Genomic DNA, 22651 nt, shown 5'->3' on the forward strand with positions numbered 1-22651 from the left:
TGAAGTCGACTCACATCGGGTCAGCGTGGTTAACTATGGCCTAGTCACCAAATTAGGGTAGGCTTTGCGCCCCTCAGTAGGGACGTATATTTATCTGATGATGAAAATTTGTATCACATCAGTGTTTTCTGGACATATATCAAACTAGCTGTCGCCCGCGAATTAAAAAAAAACTTATTAAAATAGCCTGTGTTCTTCCAGACTATGTTCTATATCTATGCCAAATTTCAGTGAGATCCATACAAACGTTCTGAAGATACCTTCAAACAAGGTTCCATTCATCTAAACATTCGTATTTATTTTATTAGTAAGATTGATTCAGGGCAAATTTCGACGAATGGGCTAGAACTAGTAAAAAAATATTCCGCTAACAGTCGCACCATACCCTTTGTACTTGTCACTTAATCATTCCTCATTGATACAATGAACGCACAACACTTGTTGAATTGAGAAATCATTACAAAGTAATGTCCAGTGCTCTGACAAGTGGCCGCTACATTAACAGCTCAAATGTACTTGCTGTATTTAAATTACACATACATACATATTCAAAACTTTTTTATATATATAAAATGGTAAAGTCAAAGATTGGGCATAGCATGAATCGATAGTGTCACGAGTGAAATACACCAAAGGGGTTAGACAAAGTGAATTCGCTCCGAAACGATTCCATAATGAAGTTCAAAAATGTATAGAATTGACAATAACTTTCGATAAGTCACGTAATTGTCGTGCATCAGTTCCATACATTTTTGAAGTTCACTATGGAATCGCTTCGAATCGTATGCATTTTGTTTAACCCCTTTAAAAATCTCACTCTTTTAATCCTAAAATAGCCTGTATATTATTCCAATCTTTAATCTGTTCCAAATTTCAGCTATATACATTGTTAGTTAGAATCAGTTGGCGCGACTGGCTTTCGTTACAAAGTTAACTGCCAGAATGATTAGTGAGGGGACATAAACGTTAACATATTAATAAGGCTAGTGTTGCGCCGATACACCGGCACAGTGTCGGATTTCCTTTCTTACAATACGTAGATCGTTCTTTAGTTACGTAATAACAAACAAACCATACATTCAAATGCATTAAAATAAATAATATTACACTTTTGGTAGAAGTAAGATTATATATTAAGACCGCTACACACTTTCAGTGAAGTTATAACTATGCAGTTCGAGTTTGTGATAGTGTGTAGCAGGCTTTATAAATATAAAAATGTCAGTGAGAAAAATAAGTCCATGGTAATTAACAACTATGTATTGTCTTGTACAATATAAATAGAGTTGATAAGCGTCAATGATACAGGACCGAAAATATTCTATTCTCCACGTACAAAGTACAGTCGTGAACAGTTTTAATTTAGTAACTGCAAAAAAAAAAAAAATATGTACATGCCTATTGATATTGTTAATAGAAAGCTGGCTTTATTATTATTCAGTAAATAAATTACTCATATTGATATCCGTCAATTTTTCGTTCTTCAGAATTGTAGGACGAAAACTTGGTGAGCCGACCCACATATAGGGGGATAAGAACAGGAAAATAACGCTAAAATATTTTGTATTTAAATCAGTCAAATAATTACATTAAACAATGAAAAAAGAATTAACTATCAATATGTGAGTTAAATAGTTTCGTAACCTCATCACCAGCTCACTATACGTCCCCACTGAGGGACTCGGAGCCTACCCTATGTTAGGGGTACTAGGCCATAGTCAACCACGCTGGCCCAGTGCGGGTTGGTTGACTTCACATATATCTTTGAATTTCTTTTCAGATATATGCAGGTTGCATCACGATGTTTTCCTTCACCGTAAGAACATCGGATAAATGTACATACGTAAATCGAAAATCAAAAAAACACATTGGTACATGGCGGTATTTGAACCCAGGACCTGCAAATTGCAAGTCAAGTGCTTAAACCCCTGAGCCACTGACGCTCTCAATTTCGATTCCTGACGTTTCCTAAAACAAAATAAATCACCAAAGATTGGAAAAAATAAATCTTTGTTTATTTCGACCTTAACATTTTCTTATAAACATGATAAAAATACCGGTTTAAATAATTTTACGGCTAACATCCTTTATTTAAAAAAATAAAAAAGAGTTTATTTTCAACAAATCACTTTGTTTAATTCAAACACACTTAATATCCTGACCGTACATCACAAGGTCGTGTCGAATGGAGGCGCCGTTCGTTCATTATATCGAGTCAAAAGACAGCCTCTGATGAGTTTACAAGTGTCGTAGTGTTGTGTTCATGATTGACAATGGAAATGAACAGCAATCACGTAAGTTTAAATTTAAAATAAAAACTATTTTCAAAGACAACAAAAAACTCTTTAAAAACAGAGTAAGGAAAAAATACATTTGTCATAGTACACTTTTTTACTTTCTACGATCAAAGCGTTGTTTTTAAGTGCCTTAATATCTATACAACATTGTAATCTCTATCTGTTTTTCTAAAATGCAATGAGAAATGACATATATTACTGCTGTTAATATCCACGGATGACACATTTAGTAATAACAAACAAGCTGTCGCCTGCGACTCCGTCCGCGCGACATTATAAAAACTTGATTAGTAGCCTATGTGTTCTACTAGACTGTGTTCTACATCTATACCAAATTTTAACGAGATTCATACAGCCGTTCTATAGATACCTTCTAATAAACATCCAAGCATACATTCGTCAATCCATCTAAACAATTGCTGGATGGATTTTATATAAAGAAGACGGCCAATAACCTGGTGAACGCTTTCCCTCCTACAACTAACTGTAAAATCTTGAGGGATATTGTTATCATTATTTACTTACATATTACTTTATATATTCTGCTATGAATCACAGACTAATTAATATTAATTTCAAATACCGCTACAACACGTATGTTATAAATAACAGATCAAATTATATCTTTACATAAATTTAAATGAATTATTTCTTTTTAATGTTCAAGTGTAAAACAGCAAAAGAAATCCTCTTTCAATCTTATTCGTTATATAAACAACTATATGACATCCGGGAAAGAGATACGAGCGAAAATACTATTTGCAATTCAAATTTTAATAAAAAAAAAAAGAAATGCTTTGAATACCCACACAAACTAGAGTCCTATAACAATCATGTTAAGAATAAGAATCGAATGACACCTCATTTATTAAAATCGGAACAGTGATTTTGGCCATAGTCGGTCACGACAGAATTCTTCTGGGGTCAGTCCAGTAAAGAATCTTAATAATATTATAAATGCGAATGTTTGGACGAATGTATGCTTGAAGGTACGTGAACGGCTGTATGGATCTCGCTGAAATTTTGCATAGATGCAGAACATTGTCTGGAAGAATGCATAGGTCATTAATTATATTTTTTTCATACCGCGCGGACGGAGTCCCAGGCAACAGCTAGTTCTTTCATATAGGAAATAAATAATAAATTCTAAAGTATTGAAATGACAATATACTGTAATTCCGTACAAGAATAAACAAGTCCTCATTGTATAAGTGTAGGAAAATTAAATTTAATCCCCTTGATAATATGTCGTAAAGATAAAACATTGAAGTGTCGAGATTTACTAGCAAATAATATAAAGTAGAACCAAAAAATATACATGATCTAGTCATGCATATTTTTCTTTCTAGTCACCTTAAATTTTTAAATGAAGAACAAAATAGTGGCACGCAATAAGTAGACGACTTGAGCAAAATCAACCTTAGGGTTTGCACTGTCAAAATATCTGATTAAAAAGTTATTGAAAAAACAGAGACAATGATATGTTTTAATACAACTGTTCCACAGACGTGGAATTTTACGAGTATAATTAAACTCACCAAGGCAACAGCAAGATAAAGAAAATATAATTGTTGAGGTAACAATCATGGGTAGAAAATACTGGTACAAAAGACTTCAACATGCAAACAAAAATACAACTCAAGTTCGTAACCCAGAAGGATAGTCTTAGGATACGGATAGATTACTTTCTTAGCTTTGTACTGACACACTTCTCTTGCCACCACATCCATACATGCAGCAAAGCATAATAATCAAGAGTTCATAAATCTATTTTCAGATAAATCAAACAGAAACACAACAAGATGTCCAAGATCTGTCACCTAAGCCCCCACCACAACCACCACCGGAAGAAAATAACACAAAATTCGTTTTACATTCAGAAAAAGATCCTTACGACTTCATATCACAAAGATGTACCGCTAAACCTACAAAGTAAGTCTCATGACAGAAGAAAAACCGTAGAAGCAGTATCCACTAGGAATAGGCTTTTTCCAGATGTCTTTCATAATTTGCAGTATTATACTATTTGTGATCGCTATTACATCAAACCCTGTTTTTATTGCACAAATATCCAGCTGTCTTCTAATATTCTAATAATCTTGGATAAATGAAATTATTATCTTCGGATCGGTACGGTGGGCCTAGCACGAATATTTTTCACACGCGCCATCGTATCGATGTTTACTAAATTTGTATTAAAATTTGTGCACCATAAATGGGCCTAAAGCACACCAAAAATCTCATACTAATCCTACTAAATGTGAAAGTTTAGATGGATGGATCGTTGAAAGGTATCACAGCTCAATGGATAACGATGACATTTGCTTTTTTTTGCTACAGATGTAGAACACATGTTCTTACAGACTATGTTAGGCTATGTATGTAGCCTACTAAGTATTTTTTAACTCCGCGCGGACGGAGTCACGGGCAAAAGCTACTCTTAGGAAAAATGACGCTAACGATACGAAGGTGCTTGTCACAAATGTTCGTGCTAGGCTTAATGTACTTACTTTTCCAAGCCTGTATGCCGTCTTATCTGAATTCCTTTCCTAAATACGAATAGTAATTTAAAATGTCCTATTCCAGTACCATAGAATCAACAGGACATCTCATCAAGGGCTGTCTGGGAGGCGGGATACTTGGCATACACGAGGCTTATATGAAATGCGGTCTTTGGTCATCATTATTCATAACAATAGTCTTCGGCTTCTATATCACTTACTGCATACATGTAAGTACATTCCTCAAACGCCTAAATGCAAGATAACTTAAATTTACATTCACGGCAGCCATTTTAGGGTTCCGTACCTCGAAAGGAAAAAAACGGAACCCTTATACAGGTCTTATATAGGCCTGTCTGACAAGACCCTTTTTTGTCAGATAAATTAAATAATTTTGTAAAATACTGTTAGCTAATAATATTACAATAAAAAAGAGAAAAATATTCTAGAGTTTAGCTAGTTTTAATAAAAAAAAATGTGGAGATTGTCAACGGTGAATTCGGGTTCCAATTAAACAGTTTTGGATCGGAACGCAATATAGAGTTAATTGGCTTGTCAATTCTTGAATATACTTCATTTTGGGTGTTTACATTACAAGAGTAGTCGTTTTTTTTTCTAAAGTTATAAACAATTTTCTACAATTGAAATTATTAACTTTATTGAGACCTAAAGTAACTTTTTCCTACAAATAAAAGCACAAAGTCGTCGAGAACTTAACTAAATATTTACCCCTAGATAACTTTGCAGGGGTGAAACGGAATTTCTCACAGAAATAAGTTAAAATAAATGTTGCTATCTCTTATATTATCACCGTACAAGTTAAACTGGGGTGCGCCGGAATTTGGAAAACTTTAACGTTAAACTCATGAAAGTTTTTTTTTATATCAATGTGTACTAGTTTCATGTTTACCTCACTACTCACTACAGGTTCTTTTTCTTTTTATTATATAATCGTCTGAAATTCAAATTGGAAGAGACGCTCTTATTTAATACCACAGAACTTAAAGAAGGCCAAGTGTCATTTCTAAGCTGGGACATATATTTTCGGAGCAACGCGTAGGCATAATGGCACTATGTTCGCTCTTAAACTTGTTTCAGCAAGATTTTCCAATACTTTCAAAACAAAACTCAATATTTTGTTTTTATTACAAGAAATAAAAAATGTCTTCTTATTTTTCAAAAACCTGCCTATCCTGTGTAAGTATTATTCTTAAAGATTTTAAGTAAATCTTCATATTTTTTTACAGATCTTAGTAAAATCAGCGCAGACATTGTACAAAAGGCTACATTTACCAGAAATGTCTTACCCAGACGTTGCCGAGGCGTCTTTAGAAGTTGGACCATTCCCTAGATTAAGAAAATATAGCAAATTTTTCAGGTAAACATGGTCAAAGTTAAAATTTACACGAATTACTTCTTAAGTTAACATCGTGTCAAGCTTTACAAACTCTTTTTTATGGACGAGAGATTAAAATTTCTACTTATCAATAACCAACAATGTATGAACTCATTTCAATCAAAATGGAAAAGACTAGAAGTCACACAAAGATAATTTTATATAACATTATTGCAGGTATGCAGTAGACGCAACTATATGCATAGATTTATTCGGAGCATGTTGCGTATATCAGATAATAATAGCCAAGACAATACAGCAACTGGTTGAAAGCAAAGACGACGTAGCCTGGGAGGATATAGATAGATTAAGGTTATATGTATTGGCTCTCTTACTGCCGATATTACTGCTTTGTATGATAACAACATTGAAATATCTGGCACCATTCACTCTGCTCGCAGACGTGTTTATTAGTAAGTATTAGTAAAAAAAGAAAGCCTGGAACCTTTAAAAATAGTTCGTCTGGTATTGCGGATATCCATTGATGGATACCACAAAAGAAAGTTACATTCGAGTACCAGTCTGTTCCGGTCTTTTACTGCTGGATCTTTATAGCCTGTATTCCAATGGCAAGAGAATGTATGAAACCAAAATACAGTCTTTATAATACGCTATTCGCAGGCACAAATCATCTTAATGGTGACTTTGTATTACCTTAAAAAGAAGGACTAGATATTTACTAGTATTTATGGCTAACTGCCTAGCCGATCCTTATTAAGAAGTCCACTAACCCGGCCTGAGCCAGAGATTGACAATAGCCAATTCACCCTAGGCCAATTGACTTAGGTAGGCTCCGAGCCTCTCAATTGGCACGTAATGTATAAATATTTAAATATCTTAATTATTTTATAGTTGCATGCGTGATAGCGACCGTAGTGTACAGCCTACGCGTTGCTCCGAAAATATCTGAGGTCCCAGCTTGGAAGGACGCCTTGGGCTTCTTCGAGTTCTGTGGCATTGTTGTATTTAGTATGGAAGGAGTGGGAGTGTCTCTACCAATAGAGAACAATATGAGAGATCCTAAGAAATTCCCTAAAGTACTTTGTGCTGGTAAGTTGGCAACACCTATTGAGACATGAACGATAAAGTAAATTGTTGTGCGACGATGTTGTCAAAATTATTATAGCAGATTACTCTTTTAAATAATTCAAACTTTTGTGAGATATTATAATAATATAAAAATGGCTAAACACTCACTCACCGGTGGCGGCACCGACTAGTAACAGTGAGCGATCGACCGCATCCGCGAAATATTCTCTTTCTTCATCAAATCCTTGGATTGAAAAAATACTGTTTTTTATTATGGTGGTTATAAGCTTCGTCTTTTTTATCGCCAATATTATTTTTGTTACAGGTATGAGTGTTGTTGTATCTTTTCTTATAATTGTTGGATTTTTTGGTTATTGGGGATTCGGTGAAAATTCCATATCACCAGTGACTCTCAATTTTCCATCCGCAATGTAAGTAACTCTAATTAAGCTACTTGATTGTGGAGTAGTTGTAGTATGAAATAGTATGAAAAAAAAATATTAAAAACCGATGCCTTGTTGTATTGCACCTAGGATTATAAATCCGGAAAGAATATATTAACTTCGCATGGAGTCGAATATATTTTGATTATTTTTTTAAATACTTTCAATAAATAATTATCTGTTTTTGATTTCAGTTTCCCAACTGTACTCAAATGTCTAATGGCAATAATGATATTCATAACATTCGCCCTAAATTTCTGGGCGCCATTCAATCTCGTTTGGTTCTATTTGTCCAAGAAACACGATCCGAAGAGACACTGGCTGTGGGAAAGGGTGTACAGAGCTGTCTTCATTGTGGCCATCACATCCATTGCTATTGCCTTTCCTAATATTGGAAATTTGATGGGCTTGGTAAGGCTGTTTTCTATATGAACCTCGACTCTCTGCAGAGACTCTCGAATTAGAGTACATACTGTCGCCCGCGACTCCTGCCGGGCGTATAATAAATGTATTCCTCCAGACCGTCTTCTACATCTATGCCAATTTTCATCGGGATTCGTTGAGACGTTCTACGAATACATTCTAGCAAATATCCTTCCATACATTCAAACATTCGCATTTATAATATTAGTAAGATAATCATTTGTTTTTTTGAAGCTTGGAGCGTTCTGCCTGTCAAATATGGGTTTTATATTTCCGGCACTGATTGAACTTCTCGTCATTTGGGAAGTTCCTGGTCTCGGAAGATATAAATGGCGTCTATGGAAGAATGTTTTTGTTATAATTGTCGGAATATTGTTATTTGTTGCTGGCACTTATTCTAACCTCAAAGGCCTTATAGCAAATATATGATATAAAATTAAGTTTTTTTATTAAAAAATTGCACAGAAACGCAAAAATCAAGCGTTAGTTAAATAGAAAAAAAATAATCAACAATTTTTTTTATTTAAAAATAATTTATAATGATATAAAAGTTAAAAAATTACAATCCAAATATACGAAAAACATCGTATACAAAACATCAAAAAATAACATTACAACAACAATCATCAAGAAAACGCAATTGAACATAAATATTTGTATTACACTCAAAATTTAATTATCTCTGATACTCATGTTGCTCTATATCATAGTATATTTATGTCTAATAACATAAATAAAGTAAGAAACCGGTCGTCATACAATTCGATCATTTAAAATATTACCAAACATCAAAAGTTTTTGACGCTTTTCGTATCTTACGCAAAATTTTATGTCTAAGCTAAAATTGTCTGCAATCAGATATCAGACCTTTTGCCAGGGTTAATGGCGATTGTTATTAGCTGGACTGCGCTGACGAAGCTTCCACATATACAGAAGAAGATTCCAACTACAATCATTAAAAGGGATAACCATAATCTCCATCTGAACGGTCCAAGACCCGGTCGCTCCCAGTGTACAAGTAGGTAAATGACATTGGGATAAATAAATGCAAGATTTGACAAACAGAATGCGCCGAGCTGGAAAATTTAAATATGAATTAATAAAAAAAAAAGTCACATTGACTAGAACCCTACTCTGACAAAGAATCATCATCATCATCATCATCAGCTCACTACACGTCACAGAGGGTCACATAGCCTACCCAAGTTAGGGGTGACTAGGCCATAGTCAACCACGCCGGTCCAGTGCGGGTTGACTTCACATATCTTTGAATTTGTTCACAGATATTTTCCTTCAACGTCTGTTAAAAACGTAGAAAATAGAAAAACACATTGGTACATGGCGGGATTCGAACTCAGGACCTACAGATTACAAAGCAAGTGCACCCTTAAGCCACCGACGCTTTGAGAAAGAATGGAAATGGAATAAGTCGAGCCATACACAAGTGAATTTCCATGCAAAAATTACCGACTCTACAAATTTACCTCTAAACATAGTTGTTAATATCTGGGTTTTACTTGCATTCGCAGCTATTTTAATTCTGTTGCATAATTTCACTCACGTTTTTTAAACCTTTCATATTATAAAAAAAAAATATTAGTAGCCTATGTCAGACTGTGTTCTACACGTATGCAAAGTTTCAATGAGATCCATGCAGTCGTTCTGGAGATACCTTCACAAACATCCATTCATCTAAACTTTCGCATTTATTTATAATATTATTAAGATAAAATACTTACAAAACCCATTAAGGCAGTAATAGTAGGAAATATAATCGCTACTAAGCCAATTATAGCAACGAAAATGGCTCTAAAAATAAGCTCCCACATGACATGCTTATTTGGATCCAATTTCCTTTTCATGTAATAGAAGACTGTCGCAAATGGTACCCAATAGTTGAGAGCATGTGTGACATATATCATAACCATGATACAACCTTTTAATGCCTTTCCTAGCCTGCAAAACAGTGATAGAATTTTAATATAACTCTATCCATTTAAATCTACACCTTAGGCCCTTTATACTAGGTGATGTAATATTGTAGCCTTGCGGGTATCGCGTTGCTCGCGCTCCGTACATACAACGTTGAATTATCGTTGCGAAACTTTATTTAGTCAATACTTTCATAGAGGCTAGATGTCAACTGATTTGCTTCACCATCTTTAATATCACAGCTATTTTCGCGAAGATCTTAGAACAGGTTGTGAGCGACTGACGGACAGAAATATCAGCAACACGTGCCTATGTAGAAAGCTCTATTGCTTCGCGACTAAAGATCTCATGTATACAATATTTACGTTATCTTGTTCGGCAGACGCTTCAGAGCGAGACAAATATATAAGAACACAATAAGTTTCCCTCAGAAGCAACTGCCAAGCGTTGCTCATACGATTCCGGCTTATGTCTAAATGAACCTTAAGAATTGTAACGCACGTGTTCAGCGGGAAGTTGACTGTGATCGGTGATTCACACTTGTCCAAGTAGCCGGCATATCCAAAGAAAGAAACACAAAACACGCAACTAATAATAAGTGACATGCCTGAAAAGATAAAACAAGTCAAACGTTTTGTAAACGTAGCTACTGACAAATGATCGAACTACGCTGTTTATCTTTTATTCAAAAAATATTTCAGAATTTTTGATGGTTCACAATTTCTAGTCGTCGGAGCCATTAACCCCTTGCCAGTAGCAAACTCCTTGTCTCGCGCGATGATGGCGCACGCGTTACGTCTTTGGGTGTTGTGTGTGCTAGTATACTTTTAATTAATTGCATTTAACTAATCAGCTCCGACGACCAACTAGTGTGAACGTAGTCGCTAACCGCCTATTACAATACGGGTCCAGCAAAATACTTGGATACGAGGTCTGTGGAGGTGTTACTACTAAGCCATATATAAACCAGCACATACCAACAGATAAAGCGATGTGGTATTTATCCGGATCCTTCATATTATTCTCGATAGGAATAATAACAGCGGCACAGGACATACTGAACACAGCCATACCAATGAATTCAAAAAAGTTATAAAACGACGTATAAGGAACCATTCCCGTTAATGTTGGGTTATTTTCGAAAGCATAGTATACTGCTACTATAATACAAAACACTGAAACATAAAGCATATAAGATGAACTTAAAGCAACGATACAATCACAATAGCACAAGTCGAGTAGAACAGAATAAGCAACGTCACAATTCATATTGTGCTTTACTTGGATGGTCCATGAATTGCGTAAATCTGGCCACTAAGGAGTTACAATTTACAAATTACCTTTCGTATATTCTTTGTGTTGTTTTAAAAATATTTTTCATGCACATTTCTATATTATGGGATGGTAAATAAAAGTATATGTTATATTTAAAACTACAAGCACTAGGAAATGTTTAATACGTACATACAACCATGTTAGCTACAATTGATAGAGGCGCAAGCCACTTCAGATGTCTGATTAAGCAAATAAGTATCACAAATGGCACTATACAGGCCAAGTAGAATCGCAAACCAGGCATTCCTTGAAAACAAAAAAATCAACATTTTACTACTCGAGTTTTTAATTTCGTGTATGAAGCCAGAATTTTCATTTACTCGACAAGATCGGAAGAAGAACAAGAAACGCATCTGCAGTTTCTCTAGTGTTGCGGATGTCCATGGACATTCATGATCACAAAGTTGTTCTCGCAATTGCCCCCTTCTCTTATAAACAAACACTCAAGTAGACAACAGTCCTTAAGAAAGTTTCGCATGACAGACCAGTATTGTTTTAAATATCGGATTGGAAATTGGATTGGGAGCTTTTTACGAAAAGACCACTCACCATTTATGCCTTCCATTGATGTTGTTTGCGTATTTTCTACCAATTGTTTTAAAGATTTTGCTATAATAATCTGATAAGTGGCACAAGAACCAAATAAATCAATGCATATCATAGCGTCTATCATATACCTGAAAATATGCGACTATAAACTATTTAAACTTTCATCATATTTTATCATAAACTAATATATAAAGAACTAAGCACTCACGCATATGTCCGATGTCGGCACCGACAAGTGACGAGCCCAACACTCAGCGAACGACGGGCTGCGTCCGCGATATATTACCAGTCCCACTCAACCTGAGGAATGGGATCGAAACCGGTGCCGACAACGGACAAATACGCGAGCACTTAGCCATTAATGTATAAGTTAAAATGCGAATTGTTACAGATTTATTGATTCGTAATAATTTGATAAACTTCCAACAACTCTGTATTTGGTAGTTATATACCTAAACGTCTTGGCCAATTTGGTGATCGATGGATTTGAATGACACGCACAAGCAGCTTCTCCGACGTCCGGGTATGTCATTACCGGAACTCTAGTCCTTTTATACAATATCTGTGCCGACTTCACTAATATCTGAAAGTTACTTCCAATGTCATTTCCTTGATTATGTATGTATTCTACTTGAAATTATTTATCAGTTTATTCCAAAAAAAATCAAAACGGCACGTAGTGACTTCAATTTCTACCAATAACCGGTCATTTGATATGATCGATAATTGATTGATGATTCGATATATCCTCAGTTTATAACACGCTAGTGGAAATGTTAATATTGCCGTTACGTTGTAAAACCATGGTCAAGTTATGAGAAGGGAAGAATTAAATGTAATAGAGAGAACTTTAAAAATGAATATCTCACACTTCGGTATGGATAGGTTTATAAAGGTATGAATGGATTGAGTGGAAGATGACATGATCTAGAAAGGAGTAGCAACTGAATTGAAAAATAAAAGGGCTATCAGAATGAAGAAAACCTTCGAATCCTAGAGGAATTAGGACATGAAGATGACTCAGTGAATTAACTTGATCTAACATTGTTACCAGTAAATAAAAGAAGCGATACATACAAAGAGGCAATAGAACATATATAATCCGCAGGCTAGGGAGACTGGCACGGCCACCCAAAGTCCTGCAGTCATCCAGGCCACATGCCCACTTAGGATACCACCACCCAATGCACCCTTCACTAAATGGGCTATGGATCCAGTCAACCTATAGTTTGATGAAATTAAATTAAAGTAAATAATTAAAATTTAAATATTCATACTCCGTCGAAACTTTAGTTCAGATATTCCAAAATCTACACATCTCTATCAGCCGTCAAATCTAAATTCTACCACGCCATACTCTTTTTTATAGAATCTTTCGGTCTTCCTACACCTTTGTAGCCTTCTGCATTTAATCTATTACAGTATAATCTCACTAATCCGGAATTATTAAAAACCGGAGGGTACCGGATTATTGGAATGTTCGGGTAACTGAATTATAGTGAAATAGTCATGTAAATTTTAATATTCAAATCTAGTGTCTTGGGTCGCGTTCATTTGACATTTTAAACTATAAACTATTCTCACTTGAAAAAATAAATTTTGTTTAATTAGTAGAGGCGAGGGAGTGGTGGGTAAAGGGTGCCGGATTATTGGACGTGGCGGTCAATAAAGGTGCCAGATTAGTGAGATTATATTGTACTTTCTTGTTTATATACCCATCATCTCTCTGTATAACAGATCCACATCGGTTTATTCTTTTGCTTCTTTTGTCTCCATCACGGACGCGACTTTCAAACTATAAAACGTACTAAATTTATTTTCAAAAGGAATAAAAACGTTTTAATACCCCGATGGTTTAGGCAGTTGTCTGTTCGCTCTAATATCGTAGGCATCTTCTTCTGCCTGTGTTCTCGCAACCAATTTGAATACGCGTCCAGGTTCTGGTCTCGCCTATGTTTATTATTTAATAGATTAAAATAAGAGAAACAAAGAAAATCATGTCTAAGAATCATCTTAGAATGTACCATTGCCAGAGTCAAACACTTTTATCGCTTTCAATATTTCGAACAGGGTTTGATTAGCTGACGAACAGTAATGGATAGGATTAAAAAGATTTTATTGCGCCGTGTTTACATTTTCCCAGTTTTCTCCTTCTTGCTTTAGTTAAAGTTGATGGTTGTTAATAATAAGCAAAGGTTTGCTTACAATGGGCATAGAGAAAATTCTGCAAATTTTCCGACGTTCTTACGGTGAAGGAAAACATCGTGATGCAATCTGCACATATCTGAGAAGTAATTCAAAGATGTGTCAAGGCAACCAACCCGCACTTGGCTAGCGAGGTTGACTATGGCCTAATCATCCTTAACTAAGGGTAGACTCTGAGCCCCTCGGTTTGGACGTATAGTGAGCTGATGATGATGACTATGACAATTTGTTAAGACACCATGAGTATTATATACTCCCCAAGCTAAGATAAAAATCAGTTTTAATATCTACAAACTGATGCTAATTTTACTTACCATTTTATTTTATTTATACACCATTTAAACAAAACAAATCATATCAAAAATATCTTCCGAAACAAATTAATGGTAACATGTAAAAATCTGATTGACTTCTGTCTTTCTTCTTTATAATTTTTTGTTCTTACTTCTGTCTAATTCTTTTTAAAAAGTTTTTATAGCTGTATAAAAAATTTAAACTTATTTTTGAGGCGATCATTTCTTTTTTTGATATCGCAAGATTTTACGTTTAGGTCTGCGTCCGGTGTCGGTGAAAACATTACTAATATTTTAAATGCAATGTTTAAATGGATAGATGGATGTTTGGTATCTCCAGAACAGCTGCATCTTGCTGAAAGATGGTATAGATGTAAAACATGGTCTGGAAGAACACATAAGCTGCTAACCATTTTTTTAAGTTCGCGCGAACAGAGTCGCGGCTGCGGCATCACCTAATACTTCTATAAAAGTGTTTCTGAATAGCATATAGGAAGAAAATTAATAAAGTAAAGTAAAAATGGATAGAGATAGAGTTGAAATAAAGAAGCACAAACATTGTAAGAATCTTTACTTTTTATAACTCTGCGAGTTCATGAAGTAATCTTAGTCGGTCAAATAAAAGCTTTTATTTATTTTTTCTTTTTCATATTTGTTAAAAAAAAACTCTGCTACCATGTTAAAACACACTTTTCTTGTTGTTTAATCATCTTTATTTTCTTACACACACGCCATGACATCTTTTCAAACAGCGAACACAGTTACACAAAGTTGCCAGTACTAATCATACATAAATGTACCATAAACCTAACAATATTATAAGGTGGCAAACGAGCAAGCGGAGACCTGATTTCCGCAATTACAGATGCGTTGCATCTTTAGTCGACGAAGGAACGAACCAAAAGAAAGACATATGTGCCTATTCTTCCAGCTCAAATATTTTAATGTGCGTTTCCAGCGACGTCATTCATCACCAGCTATACGTTCCCACTGAGGGGTTTGTAGTCTACCCTAACAGTGGTGACTAGGACATAATCAACCATGCGGGCCAAGTGCGGGTTGACTTCACACATATATGTGCAGGCATCATGTTTTCCTTCATCGTAAGAACGTCGGATAACGTACATATATAAATCGTTCATCGAAAAACACATTGGTACATATCGTCATACTCGTATTAAACATGTTACAATACAAGGATCACAAGAGTGAAATTTCACGGGTAAAAATCAAGGAAAATGCCTGTTTTTACGACTGGTTTAGTATGTAGATATACCGTTACAAGTAACAAGAATCCATACTTGGTTACCTTGTCAGATTACCAGAAAACGAAGGTGTATAATCAATTTAAGCATGAAAAATAATCAAATGTAAATAATAAAGGGCAATAAGGATTGTATACGGATGCCGTTGAAGATTTAGTGGTGCAAATTGATTTTACGGTCTAAAAGTAATAATCATCTTATTAACTGAGAATTTTACTTAGTACTGATATAAACGTTATATCGTACGCATTAATAATCAATATATATAATTGAAATTGCAATAATGATGTGCAAAAATCATTTCATAATATTTGGATTACTGTTAACGATTACTTATTTAACACCAATACGATCTGTAAGTAATTTTAACTTATATAACTTATGTTTGAAAAATAGTAGTTCATACTGTGCCAACCCTCCGTAAGGAAAAGAGCTGATGAATTTAAATCTAAAGATTCTGAAGTCTATCTTACTAATATTATTAACTAGCTGTCGCCCGCGACTCCGTCCGCGTGGATATATAAAAAAACTTAATTAGTGTAGCCTATGTGTTCCTTTCATATTATGTTCTTTACGTATGCCAAATTTAATCGAGATCAGTTCAGCTGTTATAGAGATATCTTCAAACACCCATCCATCTATTCACATCACATCCATCTAAACATTCGCATAAAAATCAGCTCTTCGAGGCAAATTCGAAACAAATGAATAAATATCCTATGTTCGTCTCCTGGATGTAAGCTACCTCGTCACCAATTTTCAGCCATATCGGTAAAGCCGTTCTTGAGTTATAAACAGTGTGACTAACACGACTTTCTTTTATATATAAGATGTGAATGTTTGGATGGATCTTTGTTAGAAGGTGTCTCCATAACCAACTTAGATCTCGCTGAAATTTGGCATGGTAGATCGTAGTCTATACCTAGTAGTCCAAGAACAAATTATAGTTAAGTTTTTTTAATCCCGCACGGACCGAGCCGCTGGAAGCTAGTTAATCAATGACGCCATGTTACAGGAATCGGATCAAGAAGATAACGTAGAAAATATAGAAGAGAAATCTGACGTTAACCCTTTAGAATCTAAGAAAGGTGATGAGTTACTTGAAGATAAAAATGATGAAACCATTACCGAAGTTACAGAATCACGTGTTGAACGTTCTTCAGAAGATGCATCAGATCGTATTCCAACAGCTGAAATAAAAACAGCAAATGAAGATCAACTAGAAACTAACTTAGATGAAAGCTCACGCAGATCAGTTGACGAGTCAAATAGTAAATCTGATTTTAAAGATAGTGAGAAGTCAGATTTAAATTTGAATACAGAAGATGCTAGTGAAAGATCTTTAACAAATGAAGATGAATTGGATGAATATTTAATTGATGATATGGAAAAAACTGGACAAGAAGATGAGCTAGCTGATAAAAATGACGCAGAAATTAAAGAGATCCAAGGGAAGAGTGCAGACAATGTACCAATAGATAACAGTCGTTCTCTTTCACATGAGGCCCAAGATACGATATTGGATCATAAAGCAAGAACAGCTCAAATTGATGATGAACCTTCAGCAGATTCCAGTCTCAACGTTAACGACGACATAAAAGTTTTGGGTATTCAATAACAATTTTTAATTTAAATAAACATTTTATCATATATAAAGATTTATATACTTAAGCTCTTATACCTTTTTATATCTATATATGAAAGATAGTCGTGTTAGTTACACTATTTATAACTCAAGAACGGCTTTACCGATATGGTTGAAAATTGTTGAGGAGGTAGCTTAGAGCCAGGAGACGGACATAGGATACTATTTTTTTTTCGAATTTATGTCTTGAAGAGCTGCTTTTTGTTTGACTTATTTATGTATTAAGTTTTTTTATATATCCACGCGGACAGAGTCGCGGGCGACAGCTCGTTTTAAATATACGTCAGGATAAAACTTAACCATTTTGCCAGGTAGCAAGACTTTATTTTACAAACATAACATTATTTCGGATATATTCTAGAAAAAATTCTATTAGAGTGAGTGTTAGTTCCTATTTCATACCAATATCTTGGAACCTTTTGATTGAATTACTAAAAACGATTCTGAATGTGTCAGTATGTTTTTGCAAGTGTTTTGGAAACGACTCACGTTATGGTTGGTGTTTCGATGTAAAAATTTTAAAATAAATTTTTGTTTCAGGTAGTCGTAGAAGCTTTTCCGGCGACCCAAGCTCAGACGGTCTTGTCAATTTAGGTCGAACTGGAAACATTTTTAACGACAATCTGTTACCTAATAATGTAAATCCTTTACAGTTTACAAAAATAGCATCATCAGAAACGATTATGCCAAACGGATTTTACAATCCTCCGCCAATGCCTATAAAATTTAACGATTTCGCGTCTCAAAATAAGCCGCAAAAACCTTACGATCCTTTTACGTCATCCGAATCCAAACCGTTCGATGAATTTAATTTCAATCCATTTTCCAATTCATATCCATACGCCTATAATCCAAAACCAATAGCTACAACCACTCCAAAACCTATTGAAGTCAATAATTTTCGTAAAAACCCTTCTGATTTCTTCCCTAAATTTCCTCCACCACCTAGCATCAACGCGAATCCTAAAGTTAATATCCTTGGAGACAATTTTCAGCCTTTTTATCCAGGCACTATAAGACCTTTGGAAGCAAGGTTATCATTTCCTAGGTTTGGTGTACCGAGATTAAATCAATTTCCTAATATACCTTACTTTTATCGTCCAAAATGCTCTACGTGTGCCTAATAAAGAATCTGTAATTTTTTTCATTTGTGAAATATAATCATAGAGTTTTATCTCGATACCTTTGTGCAGTTACATTTATATTTGTTTAAAATAACAATATAACTATGAAATAAATATATCACTAACCTTAATAAACACTCCTGCGTCCTCAGGAATCACATATCACCAGCACTTTTCATTTTACTTACACGCACTTAAATTGTTTGAAGGTTTTACATTTTCACATTGTTTTTAACTACAAAATTAATCCCGAAACTGGATTAGATCGTGAAATAATCGCGATGAAATTCACAAAAGATCACTTTTACCACAGCCATAAACCACAAAGTTTGATTTCACAACAAACTACTGTGATATTCCTTACCTACCCTTTCTTTTTAATTTTGAAAATCAAACTATAATAAGCTTGCCTGGTCGTAAGTGTATTGCAACAAATTGGGTAAAAAATTAGATGTATATATAATGTGATACAAGAACATATCTCAATTTAAAAAATAAAAAAGGAAAAATTTATATTAAATAATTAACAAAAGTTATTATTGGATTTTCTATTGGAAATAAAATTAACAAAGTTTTTAGCACTGTTGTAAAATGTGAATGGCAACATTAATCTACGTCAATATCAACATATAAATTGTCAACAATTTTATTTTTATTGCCTTGCTGTATTATTTGTTTATCACAAATATTAATAAAAATTGTACACATTTATATCAATGAATTTATGTTTTAATGATCTGTTCATTTATGCTTTAAAAAAATTAGAATTCAGTAACATGCATCTGTAAAACCTCGCGTTCTTGAAAGAAAAACTTATTTATAATAGTGTAAGTTTGTACTATCTCCTAATTATTTTTGTAATGCCTATAAATTCATCAGTAACAACTTAATATAAATGTTAAATAGTGGACTTAGTTTTACCATACTGTAATTTATTAAACTGTAAAATAATCCTAAAATATTCCTAGGTATAATATATATGTTGATTTATATTCTACCAGCCTTTGCCCACAACGTCCGCGCGAAATTTAAAAACAATTTTAAAAAAAATATAGCCTATATTACTCAGTGATAATGTAGCTTTCTAACATCAAAAGATTTTTGAATTCCCTTCAATAGTGTTTGAATTTTTTATGTATTTTTGTACAAATCATTTCTCTTTATAATATTAGTGTAGACAACTGTTTAATTTGTGTTTCAGTGTTATGGGTAAGAGATATTATTGTGATTACTGTGACAAAAATATGGTTGCTACTCCTGCAATCATCCGAACACATCTTAAAGGCGCAGTTCATCAGAAATTGGTCAATGAACATTATCAACAATATAAAGGTAATTCAAATTAGTTTTAGCTTCCCATAATTTATAATTAATAAACATCATTTTAATTACAATTTAACTAGAAATTATACTCTTATGTCCAAGAATCTTAATCTTATTAATATTATAATGTTTGGATGGATGGATGTTTGAAGATTTCTCCAAAACAGCTGACGGGATAGTAATTGTATTGGGCATCCATGTAGAACTGGAAGAACACATAGGCTACTAATTGTGTTTTTATTTATTCCGGGTGGATGGAGTCACAGGCGCCAGCTAGAACTAACAATACAAACCAAACTGTATTCCATAACTTGTTACCACTAGGTAGACTTATCTAGCTTAGTAAAGGGGCATTTAGTTTGGCACTGATGTCTGTACTACTATAATTAAACATTATGTTGCTACAATTGGCATATGACTAACTGTCGCCTGTGACTCCATCCAAGAAAACTTAATTAGAATCATATGTGTTCTTCCATCTATGCCAAAATCCATGCTGCCGTTCTAGAGATGCCTTTAAACAAACATCTATCTATTCGAGAATCTAAACATTCAAATTTATAATATTAGTAAGATTACTTTCTATCTCTTGGCATACACTATTAATGTTTTAAATCTTCCAGATGCAACTACAATTTTAAAAGAGGAGGGTACTAAGAAGCCTTGCTTGAGGTTTTTGAAGGGGGAATGTAATTTTGGTGGGATCTGTCGCTTTTCCCATTATACTAAGGAACAAATAGAAGCACTAAGGGAATATGGTACGTATGTTATACAAGTAATAGTAATAATAGCAATAAAATATTGCAGTCCCTTAGACTCTTGCTTATCCAGGTTTGATAACAGTTATATGTAATAAATGTTAGATACTGCCATTATCTTATTGACTCTGTCTGCACGGTATTAAAAAATATATATTAAGAAGATATTGTGTTCCGGAGGCCTAATTTAGTCCTCTTTCCCTTCACATCCTTTTGTTTATAAGGGAAGGATGGGAAGTGGAAGTGGACTTTCGGGATGAGAGGATGCACGGGAAGGGAAAATATTTACTCTCTGTGCATCCTCTCCTCCGTCGATTAAAGGTAGGCAACGCATATGCAATTGCGTATGTCTATGGGCAACGGTCACTTCGCTATTTCAGCGATTTCAGGTGGCCGCTCGCATGTTTGCCACCTTATGTTATTAAAAAAAAAAGAAAAAAGTAGCATATGTGTTCTTCCAGACAATGTTCTACATCTATGCCAATTTTCATCAAAATCTGTTAAGCTGTTCCGGAGATACATTCAAACAAAAAAAATCCATCCATCTTAATATTCGCATTTATAATATTAAGTACCATAGTACGTTAACTTTCTAATCTTTTGTCTACCAATCAAGTTATGACTGATTCCATTTCAGTTGCTGTAAATGAACAAAGAAAGGTTGAACAGAACCAGCCTTCATTCACGGAGTTATATCAGAGGTTACAAAGCGAGAAAACTACAAAGACTACCTCAACAGAGACCACAGTATATGATAATAATGGTGTAACTCATACATTTCCATGGATATATAATGAATCTTTTGATATATATGGAGTTAATTTACCACCAAGTCTTAGAAGATTTAAAGTTGAAGATTTTACTAATGTCAACTTAACTGAATGGGGCTGAGGGCTTTAAGGTATATTGAAAATATCATTTTTTTATCTGTACTGTTACTATTGTTAAAAAATTTTTGATAAACAACTAAAAAAAATTTTTTTTCATCTCATATTCAAAAAAACATAGTTTTTTGCTTTTGTTGTAAACTATAGTTTAAATTTGAATATTTTGGCAGAGTATTTTGTTCCAGAATGTCCTTTACATGCAAACAAAAAATATAAAAAAATTGAAGTTGATTCCTTCTAGAATTTTTTTTTTATATTTTTTAGGAAATAAATGTCTTCACAACAATTGTCATCTGCGACAAGAAAAAAAATCTAAATATTTATAGTTGAGTGAATGACAATTTGAAAAAGATGAATTTTGCCAAATGGAAATTTCTTCGTAGATGAAAAAAATTGCTTTATCAATCGAGTTAATTTTAATAGAAAATATCATCTATTATAGTTTTCTCAATTTTATTCGCTTCGGTGTTCTTTGTAATGCCGCTGCGATGTTCTTTGCTGGAACGATTAATGTTGGATAATTTATAAACCTAAATTCCTCAGGAACTTCGTATCTGATATTGTCGATCTGTAATTATTAAAAAAAAACATGAAAAAAAACGTTTGTGAAGTTTTTTTATTAAAATAAAATAAATTCTAGACATACGCTTCTCGAATTTACTGATTTTGTAGAGTAAGAGATGAGAAAGTGAATGGAAATTTCTTTGGATAAAAAATATTTTGCTATTTACAGTGAGTGGGAAATGGACGAAAAGTTTTATGGATATGGAATTATTTTTCATTAAATTTTTTACCTCAATAAACAATGTTGCAATTATTAAAAACCAAATTTGATTTTTCATTATTTTTTTCTCACATTTGACAAAAAAAAACCAAAACTACATATCTATAGAACAAAACAAATCAACTGAAACATATTCCAATCCGAATTCAATAAAATTTCAAAAGAGTACATAAACTTTGCGATTATGGTAGTAAGAAATCACATGAAAATAAACATAATAACAGAAAACAATTTTCAATTTGACGTGGAAAAAAATTTCAAATTGTCGTCTACATATTTTTTGTCCTACTGACGGTTAGTTATATTTTTTTTGCGTCATTAAATGCACTTCAAATGAATGTCTATTCCATAATCTTTTTAGGCTAAAATGCATTACCGATTTTAGAGTGTGAGGTGTCATACGATTAAATTAGAAGACTGCTTAGTTAAGAATTTCAAAACATCCAAAAACACATGAAATTG

General features: G+C 33.8%; 4 protein-coding genes across 5 annotated transcripts; 3 read left to right on the forward strand and 1 right to left on the reverse strand.

Moving 5' to 3' along the window:
• The first annotated feature begins 2162 nt into the window (after nucleotides 1-2162).
• Nucleotides 2163-8529, forward strand: LOC106125695 (proton-coupled amino acid transporter 2). The gene is made up of 9 exons (XM_013322988.1): nucleotides 2163-2294; nucleotides 4075-4229; nucleotides 4884-5028; nucleotides 6046-6176; nucleotides 6372-6607; nucleotides 7047-7244; nucleotides 7549-7654; nucleotides 7861-8077; nucleotides 8324-8529. The coding sequence occupies exons 1-9, from the start codon at nucleotides 2274-2276 to the stop codon at nucleotides 8516-8518; spliced, it is 1404 nt and encodes a 467-aa protein (XP_013178442.1). The 5' UTR covers nucleotides 2163-2273; the 3' UTR covers nucleotides 8519-8529.
• Nucleotides 8530-8700: 171 nt separating this feature from the next.
• Nucleotides 8701-14541, reverse strand: LOC106125708 (proton-coupled amino acid transporter 2-like). The gene is made up of 10 exons (XM_013323008.1): nucleotides 14425-14541; nucleotides 13752-13855; nucleotides 12983-13127; nucleotides 12358-12488; nucleotides 11906-12033; nucleotides 11486-11602; nucleotides 10999-11196; nucleotides 10523-10628; nucleotides 9829-10045; nucleotides 8701-9165 (listed from the first exon to the last, which is right to left on the reverse strand). Exons 1-10 carry the CDS (start codon nucleotides 14425-14427, stop codon nucleotides 8944-8946), a joined length of 1371 nt encoding a protein of 456 aa, XP_013178462.1. The 5' UTR covers nucleotides 14428-14541; the 3' UTR covers nucleotides 8701-8943.
• A 1361-nt stretch (nucleotides 14542-15902) lies between these two features.
• Nucleotides 15903-18790, forward strand: LOC106125717 (uncharacterized). The gene is made up of 3 exons (XM_013323017.1): nucleotides 15903-16023; nucleotides 16684-17275; nucleotides 17854-18790. The coding sequence occupies exons 1-3, from the start codon at nucleotides 15952-15954 to the stop codon at nucleotides 18435-18437; spliced, it is 1248 nt and encodes a 415-aa protein (XP_013178471.1). The 5' UTR covers nucleotides 15903-15951; the 3' UTR covers nucleotides 18438-18790.
• A 341-nt stretch (nucleotides 18791-19131) lies between these two features.
• Nucleotides 19132-21609, forward strand: LOC106125797 (zinc finger matrin-type protein 5). 2 transcript variants are annotated; one of them, XM_013323152.1, is made up of 5 exons: nucleotides 19132-19264; nucleotides 19639-19769; nucleotides 20384-20518; nucleotides 21156-21419; nucleotides 21591-21609. In XM_013323152.1, exons 2-4 carry the CDS (start codon nucleotides 19643-19645, stop codon nucleotides 21407-21409), a joined length of 516 nt encoding a protein of 171 aa, XP_013178606.1. In that variant the 5' UTR covers nucleotides 19132-19264; nucleotides 19639-19642; the 3' UTR covers nucleotides 21410-21419; nucleotides 21591-21609. The 2 variants fall into 2 exon arrangements, with proteins under 2 accessions (XP_013178606.1, XP_013178607.1); XM_013323153.1 differs by lacking the exon at nucleotides 21591-21609 and having other exon boundaries at nucleotides 21156-21420.
• Nucleotides 21610-22651: the final 1042 nt, after the last annotated feature.

Source organism: Papilio xuthus, unplaced genomic scaffold (genome assembly GCF_000836235.2).
Source record: "Papilio xuthus unplaced genomic scaffold, Pxut_1.1 DF825783.1, whole genome shotgun sequence".
Taxonomy (NCBI): Eukaryota; Metazoa; Arthropoda; class Insecta; order Lepidoptera; family Papilionidae; genus Papilio; species Papilio xuthus.